Below are 25,854 nucleotides of genomic sequence, written 5' to 3'. Positions count from 1 at the left end.
TTGTGTTTTAGTGATCTTCACTGTGTTATTTGTGGGTTTTGAGTGTGTTTTATGGTCGAAATTGTAGTGTTTTATGACTTTATACACTTTGTACACTTTGTAGGAAAAATGGACTTTGTAGCCGAACCTCACCCGAAACAAATATATATATTTAATACAGGTCATATAAATAATAAACTCGGCTAGAGTAGTGAGCCCGGTCAACCTCTATAGGTGACGCTTGGGCACGAGCTCATATGTAAATATAGCTCGAATAGAGGTTCAAGCTCAGACTAGCTTGTTTAAGCTCAATAATTTTCAGCTTTTAACTAGTTGATCACTAGTAGCTTATGAATGGCTTAACACGTTACGTCTTAGATTTAACAATATTAAACCTTACAATTATATCCAGAATTTTAGTGTACATCATTTGAATAAGGATCATTGTAGGATCCCAGGATCCTCTAGACGATGACAAACACAACGAACATCGTTCTTGATTAAGACGAAAACAATAATTGAAAGAATAAACGAGATAAAAGAATAACTATTTCTTAATTGAATCATCACAGATTACATAAACGTATCGAAAGAGTACACATCCTATCACTAACACAAACTGGCACATAGACCCGGACACCGAGTCCACATGGTCACGAAGACCTAAACACACACTTTTGGATTGACCAAGCTAAGTCCTTAATCCAAACTAAACTTGGATTGACTTGGCCAACAACTTTGAAAACCATTTCAAAGTTAGCTAAACTCTGATTGACTTGTGTTGACCATAATTGCGTAAAACACAATTACATGCAGGTTGCCGCACTTACAATCACCAAGAACTTTTAGCGTGCATCATTTGAGTATAAATCACCACTTACGACCTTTATGTGGTTTCACAATGTTTAACAATGAAGTATTTACCATAATACCACACGTGGTTTCATTAGCATGGTTGCAAAAATCTCGACTAGGCGTCGATTAATCACAACTAATCCCGTCTAATCTCAATTAATTCCGATTAATCACTAGTCATCGCCCTACCGCCCAACTAGCGACTAGAGATTACTACAACACTGTTCATTAGTTGGGCTAGTGTGGTGAATTGTTATGAATTTGATGTCGGGTTATAACTTTTGTTAAACATATTTATATTATAAGTAATTATGCATGCCTATTGTTCGATAGAATGCTTAAACCAAGTCACTTGAATCAAAGTGTTCTGGTCTATGTAGTTCATTACATGAAAACATTCAAATTCCTAATATAACTCCATAAATGTGACTCGACTCACAAAAAATCCCTAATTTTCTTTGTACGACTATGTAAGATGATTTAACTGCTTCAAATATTAAAAAAAAAAAACACTCTACACAACTATATAAAGTGACTTTATATAATCGTGTTTAGCAATTTTCAGAAATCCTCAAAAAATTACATCTATGTGAAATAGCTTTACAGAACGTAGTCCATCAAATTTAATAAGTTTTCTGAGCACGACATAAGGGGTTGTTTGGCAACTTGTAAATAGGTAAGTGCTAAATAGTAAGAGGTCTGAACCAAGAGTCAGTATAATGCTTAACCATTCAGAGACAAATGTCTGATCAATTCAAATAAGAGGTCTTAACATTTCAGACTCAGTATAATGCTTGACCATTCAGATTTCTACTCGCGAAATAAACAGTCCAAACTATTATGTGTTAAACCAGTAAGATATCTGAAACATTAAAAACTCATTAAGAGCTGAAACGAACAACCCCTAAGTAAGATGGTTAATTTTACATAGCCTCGTTCTCTAAATATGATAGGTCCACAAAAAGTGACCAATGTGTAAAATTTACTCGTTTGTATCCTTTCATACGTCCAACCTAAATGTCTACAAATTAAGTTGTCCATTATATAACTCCTCTAACGCATTATGATGAAACGTCTAACTTTTTATGATTGATTCACCGTTGTAATTAGTTTCCACGTGTAACTTTCACAACTTAAAATTATGGTAAATCAAATTTTTGAAACAAAAAAGCAACCGTTAATCATCATTAATTGCCTACGAGAAACGTATTATCATATAATATGTCGTGATCCTTTTAATTTTATGAAGGTGTGGGGGACATAAGGTTTGATGATGTACAATAAAAGGTTTGATGATGTACAATAAATGAAGCATCATTTTGTTCGTATGAATCAGTGTGAGGCTTCTATCGAACATTGGCTCCACTTTGGGTCCCATTGTCAAATGAGTAAGACCATGCGTAATGGTAAACAAGAATAATGCCCCCAACATGGGGCATTATGCGCCACGTGTCGCCTAGTCATACTTTGGGCATTATAGAAAAAAAGGTGTAGTGGGGCATTATCCCAATAATGCCCACTCAATCATTTGACAATTATTTTTTTTTTAAATATAAAAGATAAAGTCTTCATTAATTTAAAATATAAATTACAATACTTGAAAAAAAATACAAAAAAAAACAGAAAATTAAAAAAACCGAAAAAAAAAACAGAAAAAAAAACAGAAAAAAAAAAAAAAACTAGATGATCTAAAGTCCATATTTTTCACGTATTTTTTGGCGACGCATTTGAGCCAAGATCAACGCGTCGCCTTGGAGGTGGTCGATCGGTTTGGACAAAAACTCAATGTCCTTTTCCATTTGTCGCGCCTCTTGCAACTCGTTGAACTTTTTGGTTTCAACTACTCGGTCTTTCATAATCTCCCAACGTTTGTGGCCGAGGTCGTGAATATCTTGGAGACGACGGTTCATCTCCTCGAAATCATCCTTTAGGCCGAGATCGGAAGACGACTCGACCGTTTTTTTCCCGGTTCCCTTTCTTCTACCGGTGGGTCGGGCCAACTCGTCTTGAAATTGCTCGTCAACGTCCAACGTTTCATTTAAATCAACATTACGGGCATCGGATGTCGGAGTTGACGGGTCGGCGGAGGATGATGTTTTTGACCTTTTAGCCCGGCGTCTACTACTTGTCGTCATTGGATTAACAAGCGCCCACTTTGGACTTTTTCGTAGTAGCTCCCAACACTTATAGTACGTGAAAGGGCTTTTCGTCCTATCGAACTCCTCCAAAGTCTTTGTTAAAACCCCGACGTCACTTCCACGCCCGAGTCAACGTGTATTCCTCGTCATTCGTCCATTTAATGGTTGTTTTTGCACGTCGAGGCTCATCCTTTTCCTTCTTTTTATGCGACCTTCTGCCGCGTTTCGATTTGTCTTGCACCGGTTCGGGTTGCGACTCCGGCACGACCTCGACATCGGGTTCGGATTCGGGTTCGGGTTGTGACGGTTGCGACCCGCCGGCTTGACCAAAGCCGTAGGTGGGAGGAACAAAAGGAGGGGCGCCACTCAAGTAAGCCGCGTAAGTTAAAAAGCTCGGGTCCATGTCTTGTAGGTTGTACGGGGTTTGCGGTTGGGTTGTGTTCGGGTTCGTGGGTCTTGCGGGGCCACCAAACGGGGGTCGGTATGGATGCATGTTTGTAAAAAAATAGGAGAAAGTGGAGGTTTTTTTATAAAGTAATAGAAGAGAGTGGGTGAGAAAGTAGTAGAAATTTTATAAAAAATTGGAGAAAATGGAATGATATATATATAGTGGGTAAAATTTAGAATTAAAAAAAAAAAATAAGTTTTTGACCGTTGCCAAACGGTCGAATTTTTGGCATCTTTCGAATTCACAGCGTTTTTAAAATCACGCCGGAGCCAATTTTTTTCAAAAAAAACGCCCGGAAACGCCCCATGTAATGGGGGTTCCGGCGTTATGCAGCGTTTTTTGGCAATTTTTTTTAAAAAAAACGCCCCGTTACGGGGGGTCTAATGCATATTGGAGTATTCTTTTTAATATAGTTGTACTCGTATGTTATTACATATATAGACATCAAATTTATATATTTTTAAACATTGTAGTTGACTTTAAAAGATGGGGTAGTTTTGTAGAATAGTAACCAAGTTTTTAAAGTGTTATAATTAAGTCACTCAAGTTTTAAATGTGTTTCGATCAGGTCACGCAACATTCATTTTTCATTAAAATGAAGGGGTTTTTCATCCATTTCATAGGTAACCGTGGTGATGTGGATTTTTGTTTCTTTTTTTTTTTCTTTTATTTGATGCTAACGTCGAGTGATGACGTGGATTGTAACTTGTTTTTTTAATTTTTAATGTAATTAAAGTATTTTTATTTTTAATAAATTTAACTTCATATATTAAAATAATCTGACCACGATATCTTATGCTCCATTTTTTTCTTGACACATGGAAAAAAAGGGCATGACTCGATTTGAATGTTAAGTGATTTAATTGAGACAACAATGATATGAATGACCTAATTAGAACAGTTTTAAAATTTAGTTACTATTCTTTGATACAAAATTATTTTAGATATGTTTTAAACCTTAAAACTTATTTTAATATAACAAATTAGTAAAACTTGTATTTTATGTGATAACTTTTCTAACATAAGACTTTTGGTTCGTGAAACCTTTTTTATTTAATAAAAAAAAATAGAATTTATTCTAATAGGAATTTGTAATATGTTTGGTTTGTAAATCTGTGAAAGGATTTGGAGTAATGAAACCTTTGGAGGTTTCATCTTCACCAAATCACAATCATTTATATTTCCGCCAATCAAATTAACAAGGCTAAAGTTATCACAAACGTTCAAACTTCAAATCAGATAAAAATATTCGAAATGAAAAAACATAATCAATAATAACGCTAAAAGATAAATCAAAATGAAATTACATGTTAGATAAATCAAAATAAATATACATGTTAACTTACAGAATAAACTATTTACACTATTTCATCAAAATATAATATAATGTAAGTTGTATACAATAAACTATTTTTTACCCTTTATGCATCTTTTTTTTTTTTTTTTGAACGGCCAACGAATCCTCCAAATGAGCTACTGGCAAAATTCACCACATCGGGATACACTCGCCTTCCGAACCGGGGAAAACCCTCACCTAGGGCCGAAGCCCGTGAACACTCGCCCGAAGGCACGACAGTGCGGTGAGGTAAAACCCGCTCAGTTCAAGGATCGAACTAGCGATCGCCGCCTACTCGCCTAGTCTCCCATCATCACCAGGTGCCGCAGAAACTAAATGCTAGGGGTAGGAATTGAACTTGGGTCACTTGGGACACAAGGTCTCTCCCTAACCACTCCACCACTAGCTCATTGGCCTCTAATTAATGCATCTAACTTGTTACTTCTAAAGTACCAAATATAACTAACACATGTATACACTCAATGTTTTTTTAATACTTCTAAATTTTTCTTCTAGATACGCCACTGTTGTTGAGGATATTTATCACTTGTGTTTTGTTCTGTTTTTTTGTTTTTGTTTTTTTTTTTTTTTTTTTTTGTCTTTTTTTTTTAGAAACAACAAAAAAATCATTCAAAACATATGTTTCCTTTACGAATTTCTGTCTTCTAATCGTTTTAACAACAAAAAATCATTCAAAACATATGTTTCCTCTACGAATTTCTGTCTTCTAATCTTTTTAATTTATTTTCCTTGTTAAGCTTGAAGCTTTAATCCTAAAACAAATTTAAAAGAAAGTTGGAGGGTTAAAGAGACAAGTTTAATTAAAAGAAAGTTGGATCATAGAAACGTTGTAATCTAAATCTTAAAATTTACTAAAATGTTAAATATGCCAGCAAAACTAAAGTTACTAACATTGTAACATTGGTTTTTATTTTAATTGAGTTTAATTTATAGTTTTTTTTTTCTGGGCATTTTTATATGCATCCCATTTTGTTAAAAAAAAAAAAACACACACACACCAAAATTGACAACCAAGAAGAAAAAAAACCGAAGTTATCTCGATCTGTTTCTCTCCGAAACAGATCGAAACAAAACCCATTGCAATGTACAAGCTCAGCCTAAAAAATACCCGTGAGTAACAACTAAAACCCGCTTGTTTTCAATCATAAACTTAACAACCGAGAGTTGCGGTTTTAGGACCCCGAGCTTTCTATTGTTCCACCGGGGTATGGTGGGTTTACGGTGGGGGTGCGGTATTAACAAAGAACGAATATGTCGATCAACGTACGGAGTTAGATCTCGCTTCATCTTGCACATCCAACGGTTCAGGAAACACATCCTTCGATTGCTTTCTATGTGAAGAAGAATGATCCCCACTCCCCGACTGTGATTCACTCGTCCCCGACCGCTTAACACTACTGGGTCCCACTCCTGCCGCCATCCCCGCCACATCAACCGAGCTCTGCCGCCAGCTACTGAACAAAGCGGCATTCCAAGAACCCCGTGAAGAATTCGTTTTTAGCTTTGCTGAGCTTCCGCTTTCTTCTCTCACCACCTTTAACGGATTCTCTAACGCTTTAACTATATACCTCATTAGCGGTCTTCTAGTGGGCTTCGGGTTGAGACAAGATCTCGCAACAACAGCCATGGCCCACACTTCTTCTAATAAATCCTCGTCTATGATTAAAGACGGATCGATGATGTTTGTCACGAGTTCTTTATCGTATACGTTGATGTACGGTAGTATTTGTTCTAATAGATCTTTTTGGGTCGGGTCGTTTGATGCACTAATTCCCATTTTGCCTGTTACGAGCTCGAGTAACACTTTCCCGAAACAGTAAACGTCATAAGCACATGTCGCAGTTGCTACACCTAATATTGAAGGTACAAAGTAATTTTAGACGCGTAATAATCGGTATAAAATCGGAAGAAATAAAAGGATACATAATTTTGGTAATATTTTTACAAGTAAAATGTCATTTTCGTCCCTGAGGTTTGGCCAGTTTTGCAACTTTCGTCCAAATGTTAGTTTTTCCGCATCTGGATCCAAAAAGTTTGAAATTTTGTCATTTTCCGGCTTGTTAACTACATCCATTTTTCTCCGTTAAGTCAAGGATATTTCCGTCCTTTTTGTTAACTAAAAGGGCATTTCGGTCTTTTTCACTTTATGTACAAGCATTTAGCATAATGTACAAGTAGTCAAAAGAGAAAACCGAATTGCCCTTTAAGTTAACAAAAAAGACGAAAATACCCCCGACTTAACGGAGAAAAATGGATGGAGTTAACGAGCCGAATGAAAATGGCAAGATTTTAAACCTTTTGGATCCAGATGCGAAAAAACAAACCTTTGGACGAAAGTCGTAAAATTGGCCAAACCTCAGGGACGAAAATGGCATTTTACTCTATCGTTTCTTTTCAAAGTATCAAAACCCGACTCTTTAATTCAAGAGTTAACTACTAGATATTTTCGAAAACATCACCGTAAAAAAAAAGAAATCTTCAAAAATGTACAAGTAGTCAAAAGAGTAAAAACCGAATTGCCCTTTAAGTTAACAAAAAAGACGAAAATACCCCCGACTTAACGGAGAAAAATGGATGGAGTTAATGAGCCGAATGAAAATGACAAGATTTTAAACCTTTTGGATCCAGAAGCGAAAAACAAACCTTTGGACGAAAATGGCATTTTACTCTATCGTTTCTTTTCAAAGTATCAAAACCCGACTCTTTAAACTACTAGATATTTTCGAAAACGTCACCGTAAAAAAAAATCTTCAAAAAAGTTAAAGAAAACACGAAAAAAGCAGATGAATATACTTACCCGAAGCACCTTGTTCTGATGTCCTGCAAAAAAAAAAAAAAAAAAATCGGTTAGAATCTCATACTTTTTTTTTAAGTTTTTAACCTATAGCATCCAAAATCATCATGCTATAAAATGAAAATCTTTTAAAGTTTCATGCTCTATATAGAATTTTAGCGTTAGCAAAACGGTATACACACAAACATGAATAGATCAAATGACGCGCATAAAAGCAATAAATTTCTAAAAATAGAACTTGATGCGGAATGATACTCATAGCATAAAAACAGAATTCGTTTTAGCATGAAAAGACAAATTTTTTTCTCTAATTTAAAAAAAAATGTATTAAAGTATGGAGTACTTACTGGGGTAGTCTGAGCAACCTTGTGAACCGATTCGAATGACTTTCTCCTTCTTGAATACAAACTTCACTTAAGCTCCCTAATCGCACCTCGTATTTATCATCAAGAAGTATACTGCTAGCTTGAACATCTCTTCATTCAAAAAAAAAAACATAATTTAGATAAGAGTAAATTACGTTTTTGGCCCCTGTGGTTATATCACTTTTACTATATTAGCCTAAAATAAGAATTTTTAACATATCTGCCACCATGGTCTCTATAACCTTGGTTTTAAATGGCGTGATGCGCTCCGATGCGTGTAGTCCAAAAATCTGATGCGTGATGCGTGATGCGTGATGCGAGCGCACATCACGTATGTGATGCGTTCTTTATAAAAAAATAGTTAAAAATTATTTATACATAAAAACTTATAAAAACATACTTAAAGTAAAACAACTGACGTAATTAGAAGATAAGATTTGTGTTTTTTAGTTCAAATCAAGCATACTAATATGTTAATTATGGAAAAAACCGAACACAGTTCATAAAATCCGGAAAAAAAGCATAAGAAACAATGTTGTGTGCATCAGAGCGCATTATGCGATGAGCGCATTATGCGAAATGCGCGCAATATTCTCGCATCACATAAACGCATCGCATCAGCTGTTGCGATGCGCTCTCATTAGTGCATCGGGCTTTTAAAACCAAGTCTATAACTAACCATTTTGGCCCCTAAGTCAAACCATTTTGGCCCCCATGGTCTCTATAACTAACGTTTTGGCCCCCATGATCTCTAAACTTAAGGGCCAAAATAGTTAGTTATAGAGACCATGAGGGCAGAGATGTAAAATTCTTATTTTGGGCTAATATGGTAAAAGTGATATAACCACAGGGGCCAAAAACGTAATTTACTCTTTAGATAAAAAGGGGTAAATTTTAACATTAATGATGTTTCTTTTTATAGCTTTAGAATGGAGTAATTATGATATTTTGGGTGTTTTAAAAAGACCATGTATGCGACGATTTAATGCATTTTATATCAGATTTGGACATATATGACAAGAATCGAACGAAATGTCATTTATGCATGTTTTTAGAGGAAAAAAATACGTCATATCATGATATCTTGTGTGTTCACTTGTATAAATTATGCGAAAATATGAATTGTCAGTTAAAAGAGTAAATTACATTTTTGGCCCCTGTGGTTATATCACTTTTACTATATTAGCCCAAAATAAGAATTTTTAACATATCTGCCCCCATGGTCTCTATAACTTAGGGGCCAAAATGGTTAATTATAGAGACCATGGGGGCAGATATGTTAAAATTCTTATTTTGGGCTAATATAGTAAAAGTGATATAACCACAGGGGCCAAAATGGTTAATTATAGAGACCATGGGGGCAGATATGTTAAAAATTCTTATTTTGGGCTAATATAGTAAAAGTGATATAACCACAGGGGCCAAAAACGTAATTTACTCCAGTTAAAATAAAAATATATATTTTACATACCTGTGAACCAGGGGTGGAGTACATTCATGATGAAGGTAAGAAAGCGCTTCAGCAGCTCCTAACGCGATTTTTAATCTGGTAATCCAATCCAACGACTGTAAACCGTCATCATCTAGATCGTTTTTCCTGTACAAAGAACTTGACAAATCGCCATTCGGCATGTATTTATAAACAAGAAACTTTCCGTTTTCGTTCTCCAAACAATGTCCCAAAAGCGGCACCAGTCTAGGATGCGATACCTTTCTGAACAAATCCAGTTCCGCCACGTGTACATCCTTCGCCCCGGACCCCACGTCACATCTTTTAATAATTACGGTTACGCCACCCTCAAGAACACCCCTAAATATATCACCCGAATGACCATGTTTGACCAAATTCACATCACTAAAGTCACCAGTGGCCGCAAGAATCTGCTGATACGTAAACGTATCTCCCAAATTAGATGAATCCAACGCCGCCATCGGAGATGGCGGCACTATGACAGCTGGCGCGGGTCCCACCCCGTTTCCTCTTTGAGAACTTGTACGACTTTTTCTACAGCATACAACCACTAGTATCGCAATAACTGATATAAGTACAAAAAGTCCAACACCGCCTATAACCGCCGCCAATATAATCCACTTTTTGTTGCGGTTATGACTGTCACGAGGCGGCGGCAATGTGTCCTCCGGGACACCAAAATTGTCAAAAGTCAAACCCTTTGAAGCGTAAAACGTTGCACATTCTTGCACACTTCTTTGAGTTGTCATGTTTCGAAGACAATTTCTATTTAAGGAAAAAACTCCACGTGCGTAATCGGGTTCCTTGCCTTGTAAGTAATTATAAGACAAATCCACTGAACGAAACCTTCTCAAAACCGGCGTTAAGTTTCCGTAAAACATATTATGCGAAAGATTCAACGCCCCAGATGTGAAATTCGTTAAATTACCATCTGGAACAAGATTCGGTAACAAACCGGTGAAATTATTATTAGCCGCATCGAGAAAACTCAAAGCCGGAAGCGACCATAACTCATCGGGAAGATTACCGGTAAAGTTATTATGATTCAAAACCAAAGTTTCCAACTTGTTTAGAGACGAAAACATATCGCCAGATAAATTACCCGTAAGCATATTGTTCTTGACAACCAATGTTTGCAAGCTCGTTAAGTTTCCGAATTCAACAGGCAATGTCCCGGTAAACGAATTGGAACCGAGATCAAGAACAATCAAGTTACTAACGTTACCTAACTGTGCAGGTAACGAAGAAGAAAGACTGTTACCAGAAAGATTCAAGAATCGAAGATTCGATAAGCTCCGAAACGATTCAGGAACGTCCCCGGATAAGTAATTTAACGACAAGTCGAGTGAAGAAAGATTAACCAACGATCCAAACGACGACGGGATGAACCCGGTGAGCGTGTTTCTCGACAGATCAAGAACCGAAAGGCGTGACAACCGACCTAAACTATCCGGAACGGTGCCGGTGAGCGCGTTATCCGATAAATATAATTCAACAAGATCAGTTAAATTACCAACACTAAAAGGAATAGCACCAGTGATCCGACAAAACCTAAGGTCAAGAACTCGAAGCTTCTGAGCCCGAAACCCTAACCCATCAGGAATGGAGCCTAGAAGGGTGAACCTAGAAGCGTTAAACAAAACCAAATTCGTTAAATTCGCAAACGAATCGACCGAAAACCGGGGGTTTTCGCTTCCAATGCGTGTCCTCTTAAACCCTGAGATATTAATGTTAACAACAGTGCCATTTTGGCAGATAATTCCCACCCAATTTACACAGTGATTGGATTTAATAGGCCATTCTTTTGCTCTTAACCCTAATGATGATCTAAGTTGGAGCAGAGCTGCCCTTTCTGCCCTAAATCTGGATAACACTTGTTGTTGTTCAAATGTAGAGTTGAAAAACAACAATAATAATAATGCAACAATATTATTATTATTATTATTATTATTATTATTATTATTATAATTCCTCATGCTTACAGCATTCGCATTGACATTTTGAAAGCAGAATTAGGGTTTCGTTCTAAGAGATTATGGTACAAAAACAGAATGCGAGTACCTGAATTGATTCTGAAATCTGGAGTGTGAGGAGTTGTGCTTTCTCTCTCTAGAATTTTAGTTGGTACGGAAGAGAGAGAAAGTTGAAAGAATAAAAAAAATGGAGGCAAAAATGATGGAGAAATGTGAAAAAGATAACCTTTTTTTCCAGTGAATTGTTAAGATTTGGTGAGTGAAGGTAAGCTCAGGAATGAAAAGCCTATGCAGCTACTCTCTCTCTACAGGAGTTTTCTCTCTCTAGAAATACATACAGACGAGCGTGTGTGTGCATAGCAATATGTATCTGTCCAAATATATGTGATTTTCTCAATTTAACCTATTATATTTGATTTCTTATTTATTTTTCAATTCTCATATTCTCATATTATTATTATATTATATCAATTAACAACATGAGTTTGCGCCAGTTAACTTTTTTACTTTTATGTTCTGACCACCAAGTTTTCTAACTTCTATCCTTCGTCACTTTTTGTGCACAGAGAGAGTAAGAGTCGATGACTTTTTACACCTACCCACAAGTCTAGAGACAGAGCAGCTGAAAAAGGTTAAGGAGCCCGGCCACCCTTCTTCGGTGACGTTAGTGACTGACGGGCTGTGGCAGATCCGAAGAGACCTACAGCTCGATGATGAGGATGTTGCGGCCTAACCAATAGCGGTGGCGGAGTTCGGAATTATCGCTCACATTCGACGATACGGCGAAGCTCTAGGGTCCGACGGGAGAAGGGTAATATGGTAGGATGAGGATGATGACCGGCACGGGAAGTGTCAGACTAAATGGAGAGCGATAGTGAAGGTGGTTACAGGGTTCAGTGGCGGCGATATTGTGGGGTTGCAGATCCGGAAGTTGGGTGATGGTGGTTTTTGGTGGACACAAGACGCAGCCCAACTGGCGGTGTCGGTTTACCTTTCAGGTGACGGTAGTGATTTTTGTTGAATATTGATGGTGGTTAGAAACCCTAGGTGCCCCCTCTGGTGATGGAGGCTAAGTTTCCGACCAAACTCTGGTAAACTATACTTCAACTGCAGGTCTCATTTTCGATAAGGATCGATCAAAAGTTTTCTTCTTTTCCGCTTGGATGTAGTCCCTCGGGTCACTGATGTTTGAATTTGTTTTGTTTTGAGATGGTTATATATTGTTACCATAGAGTCCTTGGTTTTCAATTTCGTAAACTGAGGTTGTTTATTCCAATATATCGATTTCCTTACTAGATATTTTCAGGGATATAAAGGAAGTTGAAATAAAGAAAAAAAAGGTACGGCTTGCGTGGGCTCGAACCAACTACACCAAAAAACCCTTTTGTTTATAAACACTACAGGTTCTGTTGTTTATAAACACTGTGTTTATAAAAACTACAGGTAACAGGTTCTGTTATGTATTTTTTTATAGCCGGCAGACCAACTTTTTTGGGATGACAATGCATTTAGTTGATCATTTGTTGCTTTAAAGTCGATAGATGTATGTTTGTGTGCCTTAAAGAGTTAAAGATGTATGTATATACTCATAAGAAGAATACAATTACAGTAGCACTTGAGAAGGATACAACAACAAATGAAAGCGAGATATATAAACAAGAAAAAAAGAGTTAACAAAGGCTTTAAATGAACAATTACCAAATTAATAACAATATAGCTTAGTGGCATCTTGAGGGTAAGATAAGGTTTAGGGACCATTAGTTCATTAGTTCGATTCCCACAAAGGGAGTTTTTCCCAAATTTGTTGGGTTTCCTCCTGAATTGATATATAGGCATTATTGCCTAATAGAGATGGATATGATCGGTTGGTTCCGCTGGTGGCACAATAATACTCCAGTGATTCATAAGTGATCCGAATTTGACGTTCAATAAAATAAAATAACAATGTAAAACCAAGGTTTCGTGTCTTTTTTTCTAACTTTTTGGTGACAAATGCAAAATATATGGTTTTGATACCTGTATAATTGGAGTATTTTAAGTTAAAGGACAAGACTCTTGCCCCATTTAAGTCTAAACCACATCCTTGAGTTGTACATAGTTTTAGTAGTTTGTTAGGTTATAATTGTTTTATGATCATGGTATTGCTTAGGTTTCTTTTGTTTGACAAGGGTATTGCTAAGAATGGCATCATCTCTTCTCCTAGCAACAATATCGATAGCGTGAGAATATCAGTACCAGTACCGATGTTTGATTTTTTGGTTTTTGACCGACGTAAAAAATGTGTTGATTGCTATATAGAGTGTTTGTACCGTATCGATACGGTACCGAATCGAACCGACAGCGACTGAAAACCCGCCGCGAAGCGCGGGGATACCCACTAGTATGCATTAAATATTAACATTAACATCTATTATTTTTTTAAATGGCGATTTTCTTGTATTAGTCCATCACACTTTCCAGATTGGAGAGTTCCATTGTTTTACTTCGGTCAGATTATGTTGTTCTAACCAGACTTATGTTGGCTTTAGAGTTTGGCTTGAGCATTCCCTCAAGATACCATACCGCAGGCTGCCACTAGACAATTGTTGTGCTACCACAAGAGCATAACTCTCTGGCGTAACACAAGATAGGACAAAAATCTGGGTGGACTTAGGATAGAGCATAGCACCTCTATAAGGAGGCTAGACTCTTCCATGATTGCCTAATCCACCAATACTATGACTTAGGGCATATTTGGCTAAGCTTTTTGAAACAACTTATTGACTTATTGGCTTTTCCCCTCACATACATCTTCATTGCCAAACATCATTTTAAAGCTTATGACTTTTCAAAAAGCCAATAAGTTAATAAGTTATTTCAAAAAGCTTAGCCAAACATGCCCTTAATCTATCATGACATCTAATCTAAATACCCAATACTATAATTTTAAAGCCGTTAAAAAAATACTATAATTTTCAACATGTTTAGGCATAAAGGTGTTCTAGCTTATGCTTTGTGGTTTTTCGAAAAAAAATTGTTTTTTTTACTTTTAATACAAAACTATTTGATTCTTTACTTTTAACGCAAAACTATATGATTTTTTTATTTTTAACCCCAGAACTTTTCATCTTTTACAATTTAACCTCACAATTTTTTTTACTTTCAATTGTGGTCCACTATACTTTTTATTTTTCGCAAAATTTCCGTTTTACGTTCTGTCCTAAATTTTGCGAGTTAACACGGCGCAACATGCGTGCGTGGTTAAACGTTTTTACGTCGTCTATTTTTCCCGTTTGACAGGTTCATCATAACGCACGGGTCCTAGATCGACGTAGTTATTCTTTTATATGTTTTACGTTTCGATTTATTTTCTTCGCGTTAACACGCTGCAACTTCAGTGTTGGCGGTCGCTGACATTAGTGTGACATTGGTGTTCCTTCCCACCGTAATACGAGGGTGCTTAATACTAGTTTAATTTTATTTTAGATCATATTTTGAAAATAGAAAAGTCAAAAAGACATATATACCATTAATAATTTATTTTATTTATAAATTATTTTAGTTTGTGTTGGACTAAATTGAAGTTTGACTGAGATTTTTGTAATATATATATACACACCTAACAAACATGTTTGTTTAAAGTCAACATCCAAGTTAATCTTGATGTAAAAATTTTGGGATTGATCTCTCTTCTTACTAAAGTCTAAGTTTGAGTTGAGCTCAAACTCATTTAATTTTAACTCAAATACAATGTTTTCGGGATCTGATATCGAGTAATGCAAAAACGTTTGAATCATAGGAAGCTTGCTAGATATCTCTCTAAAGTTTATTTGATAATCAACTAAACTAGTAATTATCCTATAAATCTGTGTACACAGTCGAATCATGATTGAAATAGGCTAAGGGCATGTGTAGTCATAAAGCCCTTTTAGGGGCGTTATGTGACATGTGGCATGCCACGTCACCCCGGGGCTTTATGGGGCGTTATGCAATTTGAGGCCGTAGTCATAAAGCCCCTGTGTAATCATTACTCATTTTTTAATTTTTATTTTTTTAATTCATTTGTAACTTTTTTAAAAATAAAATTCATTTAATTAAATAAAACAATATAAAATGTTAGTTCAAAATTTAAAAAATAAAAACTGAAAATAATAAAAAACAGAAAAAAATAAAAAACAGAAAATAATAAAAAAACAGAAAAAAAATAAAAAACAGAAAATAATAAAAAACAAAACAAAAACAGAAAAATAAATTAAAAAACTGAAAATAAATAAATAAAAAAAACCACAATATCTTTTGAGTTAGCCCAGCCCAGCCCAAAGCCCATAAAAAAACCCTAAAAATCTTTCTTTTTTTCTTGTCTTCCTTCTTCTTCTTCGTATACCTGCAAGCCCCACCCCCCTTTCTATGAAACCTGCAACAAAACAGAAAATACAAAAAAAAAAAAAAAAAAAAAAATCAAACTTCAATTGTTCATCACGCCGCTATAATGTTCGCGCTGGCCAAAAAATTTCAAACATGGCGCCGGGGGGGGCGGTGTTCGCGGCGCCATAATGGCGCTATGGCCCCTTCTCGCGCCCCAGTACACATTGCCTAAATGGCAATAGAGTAGATGGAAATAATCACTAATGGTCCACATATAACATATTTGTTTATTCAAAGCAGACCCTTTAACCCTTTTTAATAACCAAAAGTAGGTTGTCACTTATAATAATGCCACCATCACATTCTCTAAAAGATATATATCTACAATAGGTCAATAGTAGTATTCTTTTAATCACATTAAACTCATTTACCCTTTTAATTATTTTATTATATAGTTTAGTAATAGAAATTGGTGGTATTTAAGGGATATCTAATGTCCTTTATTGGCAATAGTATAATAAATAGATCAATTATTATTATTTAATAAAGTAAATTTTATAATCATCTAAGATAACCATTAAATCATAATTTAATTAAATTAAATTATTAATGTATAATGTCATAATCATAGTGTACTACATAAAAATAAGTGACACCCATAAATACGACTCTTTAAACATGATGTAGGAAAAGTTGGTTTGCGTGTCATAAAGTGGTTTGAATGTGATTAATAACCCTTTTTGGCAATGTTGACTATCAACTTTTTACATGTATATTTATATGATAATCTAAAAGTTAGTTAAAATCTAGAAGTTTTGCTTGGGTTAAAAATAGAACTACTTGTAAGTATATTAGATGGTCGGAGTGGTGTAAATACCCGATGTATATGTTGTAATTTCTTTGCCCTTTGCCCGTTTGGGTCGGGGTGCTGTGTTGTGTTTGGCCTTTTGCCCTTTTGGGTCGGAGGCTGTTTTAATGAAGTTTAATTTTCGAAAAAAAAATCTAAAAAATTAGGTAACTAGTCGTAAAATAAAATTATAGGTATTTTCACTAAAATAATATTGCCGAGCAACCTTTAGTCTTCGTATGTTGGTCTTAAAACTTATAAATAAAAGTAGAATTAGAATCTTCAAGTAATTTTATACCAACTAATTTCATAATTTTTTAAAATGCATAAAATGTCCTTTAAATTTCATCGAACCTGCAGGTTTCATCTTGTATATTTAAAACTTACTAAAACCATCTTTTAGATTTAATCCTTTATCACTAACCTCCTCAAATTCATCACAATCTCAAAATCATGGTTTAATTTATATTCTTTTGTTGATAGGCATAAAAAAATTGTCAAAGTTTCATTGGATCGGTTGAACCAAAGGTGTATGAAGAAGCAAGTTATACTATTCCAGGTTTATTATTAAGGTCAAACAAAGAGGTGATGGATTCAAATAACGAGCTATTGGCTAGAAACAAGATCCTTGAAGCACAATTGAAAGCCAGCAAAGTTGAATCAAAAAATAGAAAGCATGTATACTTCTTAGTTTCATGATGATTTTAAGTGTTGTTTTTGCTAAAATGGTTATGTAATGGAATGGAATGTAGCAATAATTAAGATGTTAATGCAGTGATGTTTTAATGTTAATGGGATATGTTTTAGTGTTATAATCGGCGAACTTAAAAGTATCAACCACCTACGTAAACTGTGGATGATGAAGGAGGATCTAAGTCTACGAGATGCAGAAGTTAGATATGTGGGAGGTATGAAAGTTCTAATTACTTCTAAGGATGAAGAAAGTGCTATGGAAATCCTCAACAGAGATGAGAAGAGCTGGGATCAATGGTTGGGTAACATCCAGCAATGGAATGGTGATGTCATACCATTCCAAAGAATGGCATGGTTAGTAATCAGGGGGGTACCAATTCAGATATGGGGTGATGACGTTTTTAATTGCATAGCGGAAAGATACGGCAAGATAATAGAACCATCTGAGGCTGATGACAGAGATTTAAACTTGAATTACGACGTGGTCGGAGTAATTGTAAATGACGGAGCTCTTATTAATGAAAAGATAAAAATTTGGTGGAAAGGTATGATGCTCGATGTCTGGGTTTCGGAAGCAAATTACATGTGGCAACCTAAACTCGTACCAGATAGAACAAGTGCTAAACAAGGGGTTACAGAAGAACTACCATCGGAAAACGAGGTACCTTCGCCGGAGATTGGAACGCCGATGAATCTGGAAAACGATGGCATACCAAAGGTCGGTGTAGAAACATTGAATGAAGGAAATGAAGAGGTAAGAGAAACATGGGAACAAACGCCGATGAATGAGGAGAGAGAAAAGATAGTAAACGAGGAGGAAAACGAGGTACGAAATGTTGACTCACCAAGGAATGTGGAAGTTCAAAAGTCACAGAACAATGAAGATGCAACAGAACAGGAGACTGGCTGGGCCCAAGACACTCCAAATAATAATCAAAGTGGGCTGAATGAAGAAAGACATAGTGGGCCGACCAGGATGACACATTTTAAAAGAAAAAGAACAAGCCTTGCAAAAAGCTGTTTAGGTAGCTTAAAGCCCAATCAAACAATATTAAAAAGGAAAATCCCAGACTTGAATATTGAATTATCGGATGAATCTAGATTGCGTACAAAAAGGAGAGCTGTGATAAAAAGGAGATACAAGAGGAGAAATAAGGAGACAGTAAGAGAGACGGAAGAAGAAATTAATAACTTTGAACAAACTGGATCTGGGATTGAAGACGAATACGAATCAGATTGGGAGGAGGAATCAAGAGGGGAGGAAAACACGGAAGAAACAACCCCAGCAACACAGGAAAGAGTAATAACTGAGGATGTAGCCGAGATCCAAAGAGAAATCAATGATACAATCAGGGTGGGGCAGGAAGTAGGGGTAGACTTAACACAAAAAGTGGCGATAATCAAAGACGCCATAGCCGAAGAGCAGGTGGAAGATGGTCAAAAATGAATTTTGCGTCCCTAAATTTGAAAGGTGCAGGGGAGCAGGAAAGGGGGTAAAAGTCAGAGAGTTGATAACAAAATTCAATTTATCTTTCGTCGCACTACAGGAAACTCAATTTAGGGATATCCCGGATAACATAGTAAAGAGATTCTGGATTAGTACAGAGTTCGAATACTCGAAGGTGGACGCGGAAGGTAGATCGGGGGGCTTACTTTCAATCTGGGATAAAGGTATGTTCAAAAAATCTGTAGAAGTTAAAAACCAAAATTTCTTATTGATTAAAGGAAAAATAACGGGACTTGAAGAAGAGATAGTCATTGTGAATGTATATGGGCCAACGATTCAATCGAACAGGAGAAGACTTTGGGAAGATATTTTGGATGCGAGAAATAGAATTCAAGGGTTGTGGGTATTACTTGGGGACTTTAACGAAGTGCGTGTGCCAGAGGATCGATATAATTCACAATTTGACATTAACGGAGCAATGTGCTTCAACAATTTCATAAGCACTGGTGGATTTCAGGAATACAACATGAGTGGCAAAAAGTTTACGTTCATGTCAGGTGACGGTACGAACCTCAGTAAGATAGACAGGGTATTGGTGTGTGATGAATTTATGTCTAAATGGCCCAATGCCACATTATTGGCACTTGACAGAGAAATTTCGGATCATAGCCCACTTATACTCATTTCGGTTAATAATAATTTTGGTCCGATTCCATTCAGAGTTTTCAACAGTTGGTTTGGGAAGTTGGGTTTTGATGCCGCCGTGAAGAAAGGAATTGAAAAAACATGTGACTCGACATTTAAAGATGAAATCATGGCAATCAAAATGAAAGCTATTAAAGATGAGCTTAAACAATGGCGAAAGAACAAGAAGGAGGAAGAGGAGAAAGAGTTAACGGAGGCACAAAGCAAATTACTAGCAATTGATAACTTGGCGGAAAATAGGAGGCTTACGGATGACGAGATTCACCAATGGAAGGATTATAAGAAAGTTATTAGAGAATGGCACCAAACACAGTTACTCGATTTACAACAGAAAGCAAGGGTGAGATGGATTGAACTAGGCGATGAGAATACTAGTTATTTTCACTCTGTGGTCAACTGCCATATATCAAGAAATAAAGTCAACGGATTATGGATTGGCGGACAGTGGATTTCAGAGCCTATGGAGATAAAAAATCAATTTCAGAAAGCTTTTAAAGAGAAGTTTAAAGAACCGTTAGTGTCGAGACCAAGAATTGGTGCAGACGGATTCTCAAAAATAAGCTAAAGTTAAGCTGAAGGGTTAGTAGCACCGTTTTCAATAGAAGAAGTTCGTACAGCAGTATGGGATTGTGGCATTTCAAAAGCACCGGGGCCCGATGGCATCACGTTCAAACTTATCAAGACATTTTGGGAAGAATTTAAAGGTACAATAATGGACGTAATGACACAATTCCACACACATGGCTCGATACATCATACTTGCAGTGCATCTTTTATTGCCCTTATTCCAAAGGTATGTGACCCGATGACATTGTCTGACTTTCGACCTATTTCATTAATAGGTGTAGTTAACAAAATAATTTCCAAGGTATTAGCAAACAGAATAAAAGGTGTCATTAAAAGTGTTATATCGGACGAACAATCAGCTTTTGTCTCAGAAAGAAATATTGTGGATGGACCATTGGTCATCAATGAAATAGTAGGTTGGGCGAAAAGAACAAAGAAAAGCATTTTTGTGTTCAAAGCTGACATTGAAAAGGCGTACGACACACTAAACTGGAAGTTTTTAATAACCGTACTAACACATATGGGATTTCCTCCGAAGTGGAGGAATTGGGTTATGGGAATACTTTTCGCAGGAAGAGGCTCGGTTCTAGTAAACGGATCACCAACCGGGGAATTCCAATATAAAAGAGGCTTACGCCAAGGGGACCCGTTATCACCATTCTTGTTTATAGTGGCAATGGAGGCTTTACATAATATGATGAAAAAGGCGAGGAACGCAGAACTGTTTTCAGGGGTTAGACTACCAGGTAACGGCCCAATTATATCACATATGCTATTTGCGGACGACTCAATTTTCGTTGGTGAATGGAACGTAGAGAATGTTATGAATCTCAAAAGAATACTAAGAATCTTCTATCTTATTTCGGGATTGAAAGTTAACCCGAGAAAGAGTCAGTTATTTGGTATATGCCGTACAGATGCAGAAGTAAACGACATGGCTTCAGTCTTCAGATGCAGAGCAGGTAAATTCCCATTCATTTACTTAGGATTGAAAGTGGGGGCAAACATGAATAGGATTGCAAACTGGAAAGAAGTGATAGATACTTTTAATAGAAGATTAACAAGGTGGAAAGCAAAAAATCTATCTTTTGCGGGAAGGGTAATTCTAGTAAAGTCGGTCTTGGGGAGCCTACCTAATTATTATTTGTCGTTGTACAAATGTCCGAAAGCCGTGATAAAAGTTCTTGAGGGGATGCGAAGAAAGTTCTTATGGGGAGGTTGCAACGTTAATAACAAAATTAGATGGGTAAGATGGGAAAAAGTAGTGGCATCTAAGGATTTTGGGGGCCTCGGAATCGGTAACATCAGAGATTTAAACTTAGCTTTATTATTAAAATGGTGGTGGCGTCTAAAGATGGAACCAAACCAAATTTGGGCCAAAGTTATAAAAGCTATACATTGTAATAAAAGAAAAATAATGGCAGTACCAGTGAAAAAAACAGCAACAGGGGTATGGAAAAACATAGGTGAAATTGACGGGGAATTCGCAAAAAAGAACATTAACGTGTCGACGTTTTTGAAAAGCAAAGTGGGAGTGGGGGATAAAACGATGTTTTGGGAAGACACCTGGCTAGTGAACGAGCCGCTGAAGACACGATTTCAAGAATTGCATCAGATGGCTGCGGATAAAAGTGTGCTAGTGGTAGATAACTACAAATTAAATGAAGGGGGCCGACTATGGGATTGGGCTTGGTCTCGGGTACCGGAAACAGATGAGGAAAGAATGCAGATGGAGTGCCTCAACGAACTGTTAGTACAGCACCCGGTCTCTCATGACACTGATACGTGGTACTGGAACGATAGTGATGAGGCAGATTTTACGGTAAAACAGGTAAGGCAAACATTATCAAGACAATTGGATCTTAATTCTCAGAGTGAAGAATTTGTCTGGAACAAATGGGCATCAAGTAAAAGTAACATGTTTCTATGGCGAGCAATGGATGAAAGAATACCAACGGCAACAGCACTTAGGGATCGAGGGGTAACGTTAGCAGATTACAACTGCTGCCTGTGTGGGGCAGAGGAGGAATCGACGAACCATGTTCTATTACTATGCAGTTTCGCGAAGCAAGTTTGGAAATCTATTCTTGAGTGGACCAATTGCCAAGAAATCTGTGCAGAAGTTTCCCTAAAGCAACTGATAAAAGAAATAATGGAGCTGCAGAGGAGTCGAATTAAGAGGAAGGTTGTACACGCTATTATGCTACAAACAGTATGGAATCTGTGGAAAACCAGGAACGAGAAAGTTTTTAGAGGCAAACCGGGCGTCATACAAAGAATCTTGGAGGAAATCAAGGAGGAATCGTACCAATACTTGAAGCAAAGATCAAAGTTCAAATCAATTCAAAGGCAACAGTGGTGGGATTTTAATTTTATTATGTAAAACTTATAATGTAATTTTGATGTAACTGTAACCTTGGCTTCCAATTGCTGGCTGGGAGCGATTTTGTGTTTTTTATTTTAAGTAATGAAAGTCCCGTTTGCTATTAAAAAAAATGTAATGTTGGTATAGTCGCGAGCATAACAAAGTGAATAGCATTAGCGTCTGCGGTAAGCATCTCCCGATAACTTGCATAAAACCTATTAACATGCAGGGGTAAGCCTCTCCCGGCTTCGAACCCATACCAGAACATTGCCGCCACCCACAAGGGTAGGTAAGACGGGTTGGGGTTGCTTTAAGGGGTACCCGTGAACCATTTGAGTTGTTTGAGGTCAAAGATGACCTTGAGATTTGTTGATGGGTTTTTATTGGTTGGGGAGTTTGACTTTATTAAAATTAAAAAATAAATATTAGAAGGGTAGACGCTGCTAGTATTTTATAACAAATGGGTACTTTGAAAGAAAATTGACAAAGCAAAATTTAATTGATTGAGATATGGGTACTATCCTTTACGTTGTGTTCCCGAGTTTAACAAACGAAAGAAAGGAAAAGAAGATAAATTAAGGAGAGAAAAGAAAAAGAGTAGAAAAGAAAATTTTAGTTAGTTTACGTGTTCTCGTCTCTCGAGTTCGAAAGAAATCAAAAAAAAAAGTAAGGATTTGATGTATGAAAAATATTTTCTTTAAAATCTTTACAATTTGAAAGGATTTAAAATTATGAAAAAAAACATCTCCATTTCTTTCCTTAAAAAACTCGAAAACACGACTTTCCTTTTAAATCATTTCAAATCCTTTATTTTCCTCCATAAAATGAAACTCAGAAACTTATAATAACATTGATTTAAATATAGTGTAACGAAGTCAACGAAACAAACAAAGGGCAACTTCACGTTAAACAGTACACAAGTGGGGTAATAATCAGATGGTTGTCGACCTAGAACAGTACCCTGCACCACCTAGCAATCCGATCCCCATTCTTCCAATGTTCACCATCAAACATAAAGACAAAAGGCCAAGATGTATCTTGACCGAACCTTAATGGGCCCACCTTTTACAAATATTATAATTTAGTTTAGTGTTACCTTAAGCTTAAATTCAACTCCATTTTTTAATGATATTATATAAATAACTAGTCTAAGATCCTGCGAATTTCGCGAATGGACTAACACACAAATATATAACTTAAAATTGTTGAAATAATCATTTGAAAGGAATAAACGTTCAAGTAACGAAATCCATCTCTCTACCTACGGGTACGTAATGTATCAAACGAAGTTACAATAGAAAGAGTAAGAATATGGATTTCATATCTAACATTTTTTTTTACAAACCTTTAGGAAGTGACTGGGGTAACTCATAGGACAGGATCAGTTTCATGTGAAAAACGTCATTTTCACACGGAGTGCCAGCTGCACACCAGGGATACTCAGTCAGAAAATTTAGGAATTAACCATGATACAATATATACACTACGCAGTCTAACATACACATGAAAATATATAAGCTAATAAGTACCTGGGCCTTTTATATGAATTAGATACTGCTGATCATGTGTTTACCCCATTGTAGTGTTTAACGTTGTTGTTTACATCATCAGGGGCAGTCTTCTCTTGTTCATTACATGTGTCGTTTTTTCTGTCTTTTGTGTCTTTGCAGCCAAGAACGTTGTTGTTCTCATCTTCAGCCGAAGAGGGATTCGAAAGACTGCTGGAATTCGTTACCAAGCTCTGACTTTGACTTATTTTGACTTCCTCATCATCTGCAAAATCATTTGACCTCAAAAGTCAAACTTTTAGCAAATAGAAGAGTAAAAAGATCAAGAAATAAGAACCTTTTGCAAGAGGTTTAGGGGTATTGGATAAGAGTGTATCAAGGGACTTGACTGCTAATGCACATAGTCTTTGAACCTCTTGACCCGAAGCGAGCCGGTTCACAATACCCCTGGCTTGTTTGACCGACAAATCAGTCAACGGGCCCACATCTGATTTTAGTTCTTGAATACTTTCATTCACAATTTTGTGAAGATTTTCATATCGCACGGTCCCAGTCAATAGCTTTTGGCTTAAAGAAACGCGAAAGCATAATCATAAGTATACATATATATTTTATAAATAAAAAAAAATACTTAAACCAGGATATAGTTTTTGAGGGTAAAAAGGTCAATTCACATCATAAATTTACCTTGTGACTTTTTTCATTATTTCCACCTTGGCACGAGATAGCCTACGTCTTATTGTTCCATGATACTTCTTTGTATTCACAAATAAAGGTCCATCATCAGTTCTCATGTTCAAAGGTAGCATAACTCAACCCTAAAAAAAACAACAAAAAACAAAAACATAATCAAGTCAATCACTCATATTCCCACAAAGTCACTGTGATGAATAATCACTTTTTATCTAAAATTTTAACCCACACAACATATTTGCTCAAAGATAGTACACACCACGATTTGAGGTTCATAAGCAGCGAGCACACCATAATAATGATCACCATAAGGATACTTGCAACATATCTATCATAAATCATTATAGACCACGAAAAAAGTATAAGCGCTAATGACCTCCATATCTAGCGTAATATTGATCAACTAAACAAATAATTATTACCACAGTCGGTTGACCAAACCTGAGCTCAATATGAGCTCCAAATTCCTGTGTAGCATATAAAGAGCACACAATCTGTAAGTACACTCATTTTTTACCATTAGATGAACTCTTAGAATCTACACAATTTAAAAAAATGATGTTAAGGCCTAGGAGTGGCAATCTCCAGCACGACCCGAAATATAACTCCAATATCAAGTTTTGGATTGTCATATCAACCACGGGTCACGATCGAGTTACTTGTTTAATTGAACAGGTCGAGTTCGGGTTGGCTAGTTAACCATATTTAAATAAACTGGTTAATCCGCTAACCCATGTTTTGACCAATTTAACCCATTTTCTAACGACTCACCAACTCGATTAACACACTACAACTTAATTACTACCGGTTGACATGTTTAGATAATGGGTTAAATGATAGTCAGGTTACATAGAGATCATCCAGGAATCATCAATACAACAATAAACATGTAGGGAATGACTTTTTAATCATCATAACCATCAACAATCAAAAGCAACAATAATATACTGGTTTAATAGTCATCAACACACCCTTAAATCTTTTTATGAATATGTGTGTTTAGATCAACCCGACTCAGCCTTGCCATACATATCATTTTTATGAATATATGTGTGTTCAATAGTCATCAATACATACCCAACCTCTCTTATCCTCACATCTTTGCACTTTCTCTAAAGCCGTAGTGACCATAATCAACTTAAACACACATGCAAACACCACTCTGGAAATAGCTTAGTAGTTACCTGCCTTATTTCGTGACACCAACAAAACCGGGATTCAAGCTGGAAGTGCCCATTTCGTTGGGTTCCAAGCAGGCAGTGCCCCTTTAGTAAGCTTTTACACAGTAGTCAGTAAACCCTCAAA

At 36.3% G+C, this 25,854-nt stretch overlaps 1 protein-coding gene across 1 annotated transcript; it reads right to left on the bottom strand.

The window, feature by feature from the left end:
* Window positions 1-5,792: 5,792 nt before the first annotated feature.
* Window positions 5,793-11,784, bottom strand: LOC110938227 (probable LRR receptor-like serine/threonine-protein kinase At2g16250). Its single transcript, XM_022180683.2, has 4 exons — window positions 9,408-11,784; window positions 7,919-8,047; window positions 7,575-7,597; window positions 5,793-6,628 (listed from the first exon to the last, which is right to left on the bottom strand). The coding sequence occupies exons 1-4, from the start codon at window positions 11,381-11,383 to the stop codon at window positions 6,036-6,038; spliced, it is 2,721 nt and encodes a 906-aa protein (XP_022036375.1). The 5' UTR covers window positions 11,384-11,784; the 3' UTR covers window positions 5,793-6,035.
* Window positions 11,785-25,854: the final 14,070 nt, after the last annotated feature.

This window comes from Helianthus annuus, chromosome 4 (genome assembly GCF_002127325.2).
Source record: "Helianthus annuus cultivar XRQ/B chromosome 4, HanXRQr2.0-SUNRISE, whole genome shotgun sequence".
NCBI classification, from domain to species: domain Eukaryota; kingdom Viridiplantae; phylum Streptophyta; class Magnoliopsida; order Asterales; family Asteraceae; genus Helianthus; species Helianthus annuus.
The sequence above is the reverse complement of the archived record's forward strand: the minus strand, read 5'-3'. Positions and strand labels throughout refer to the sequence as shown.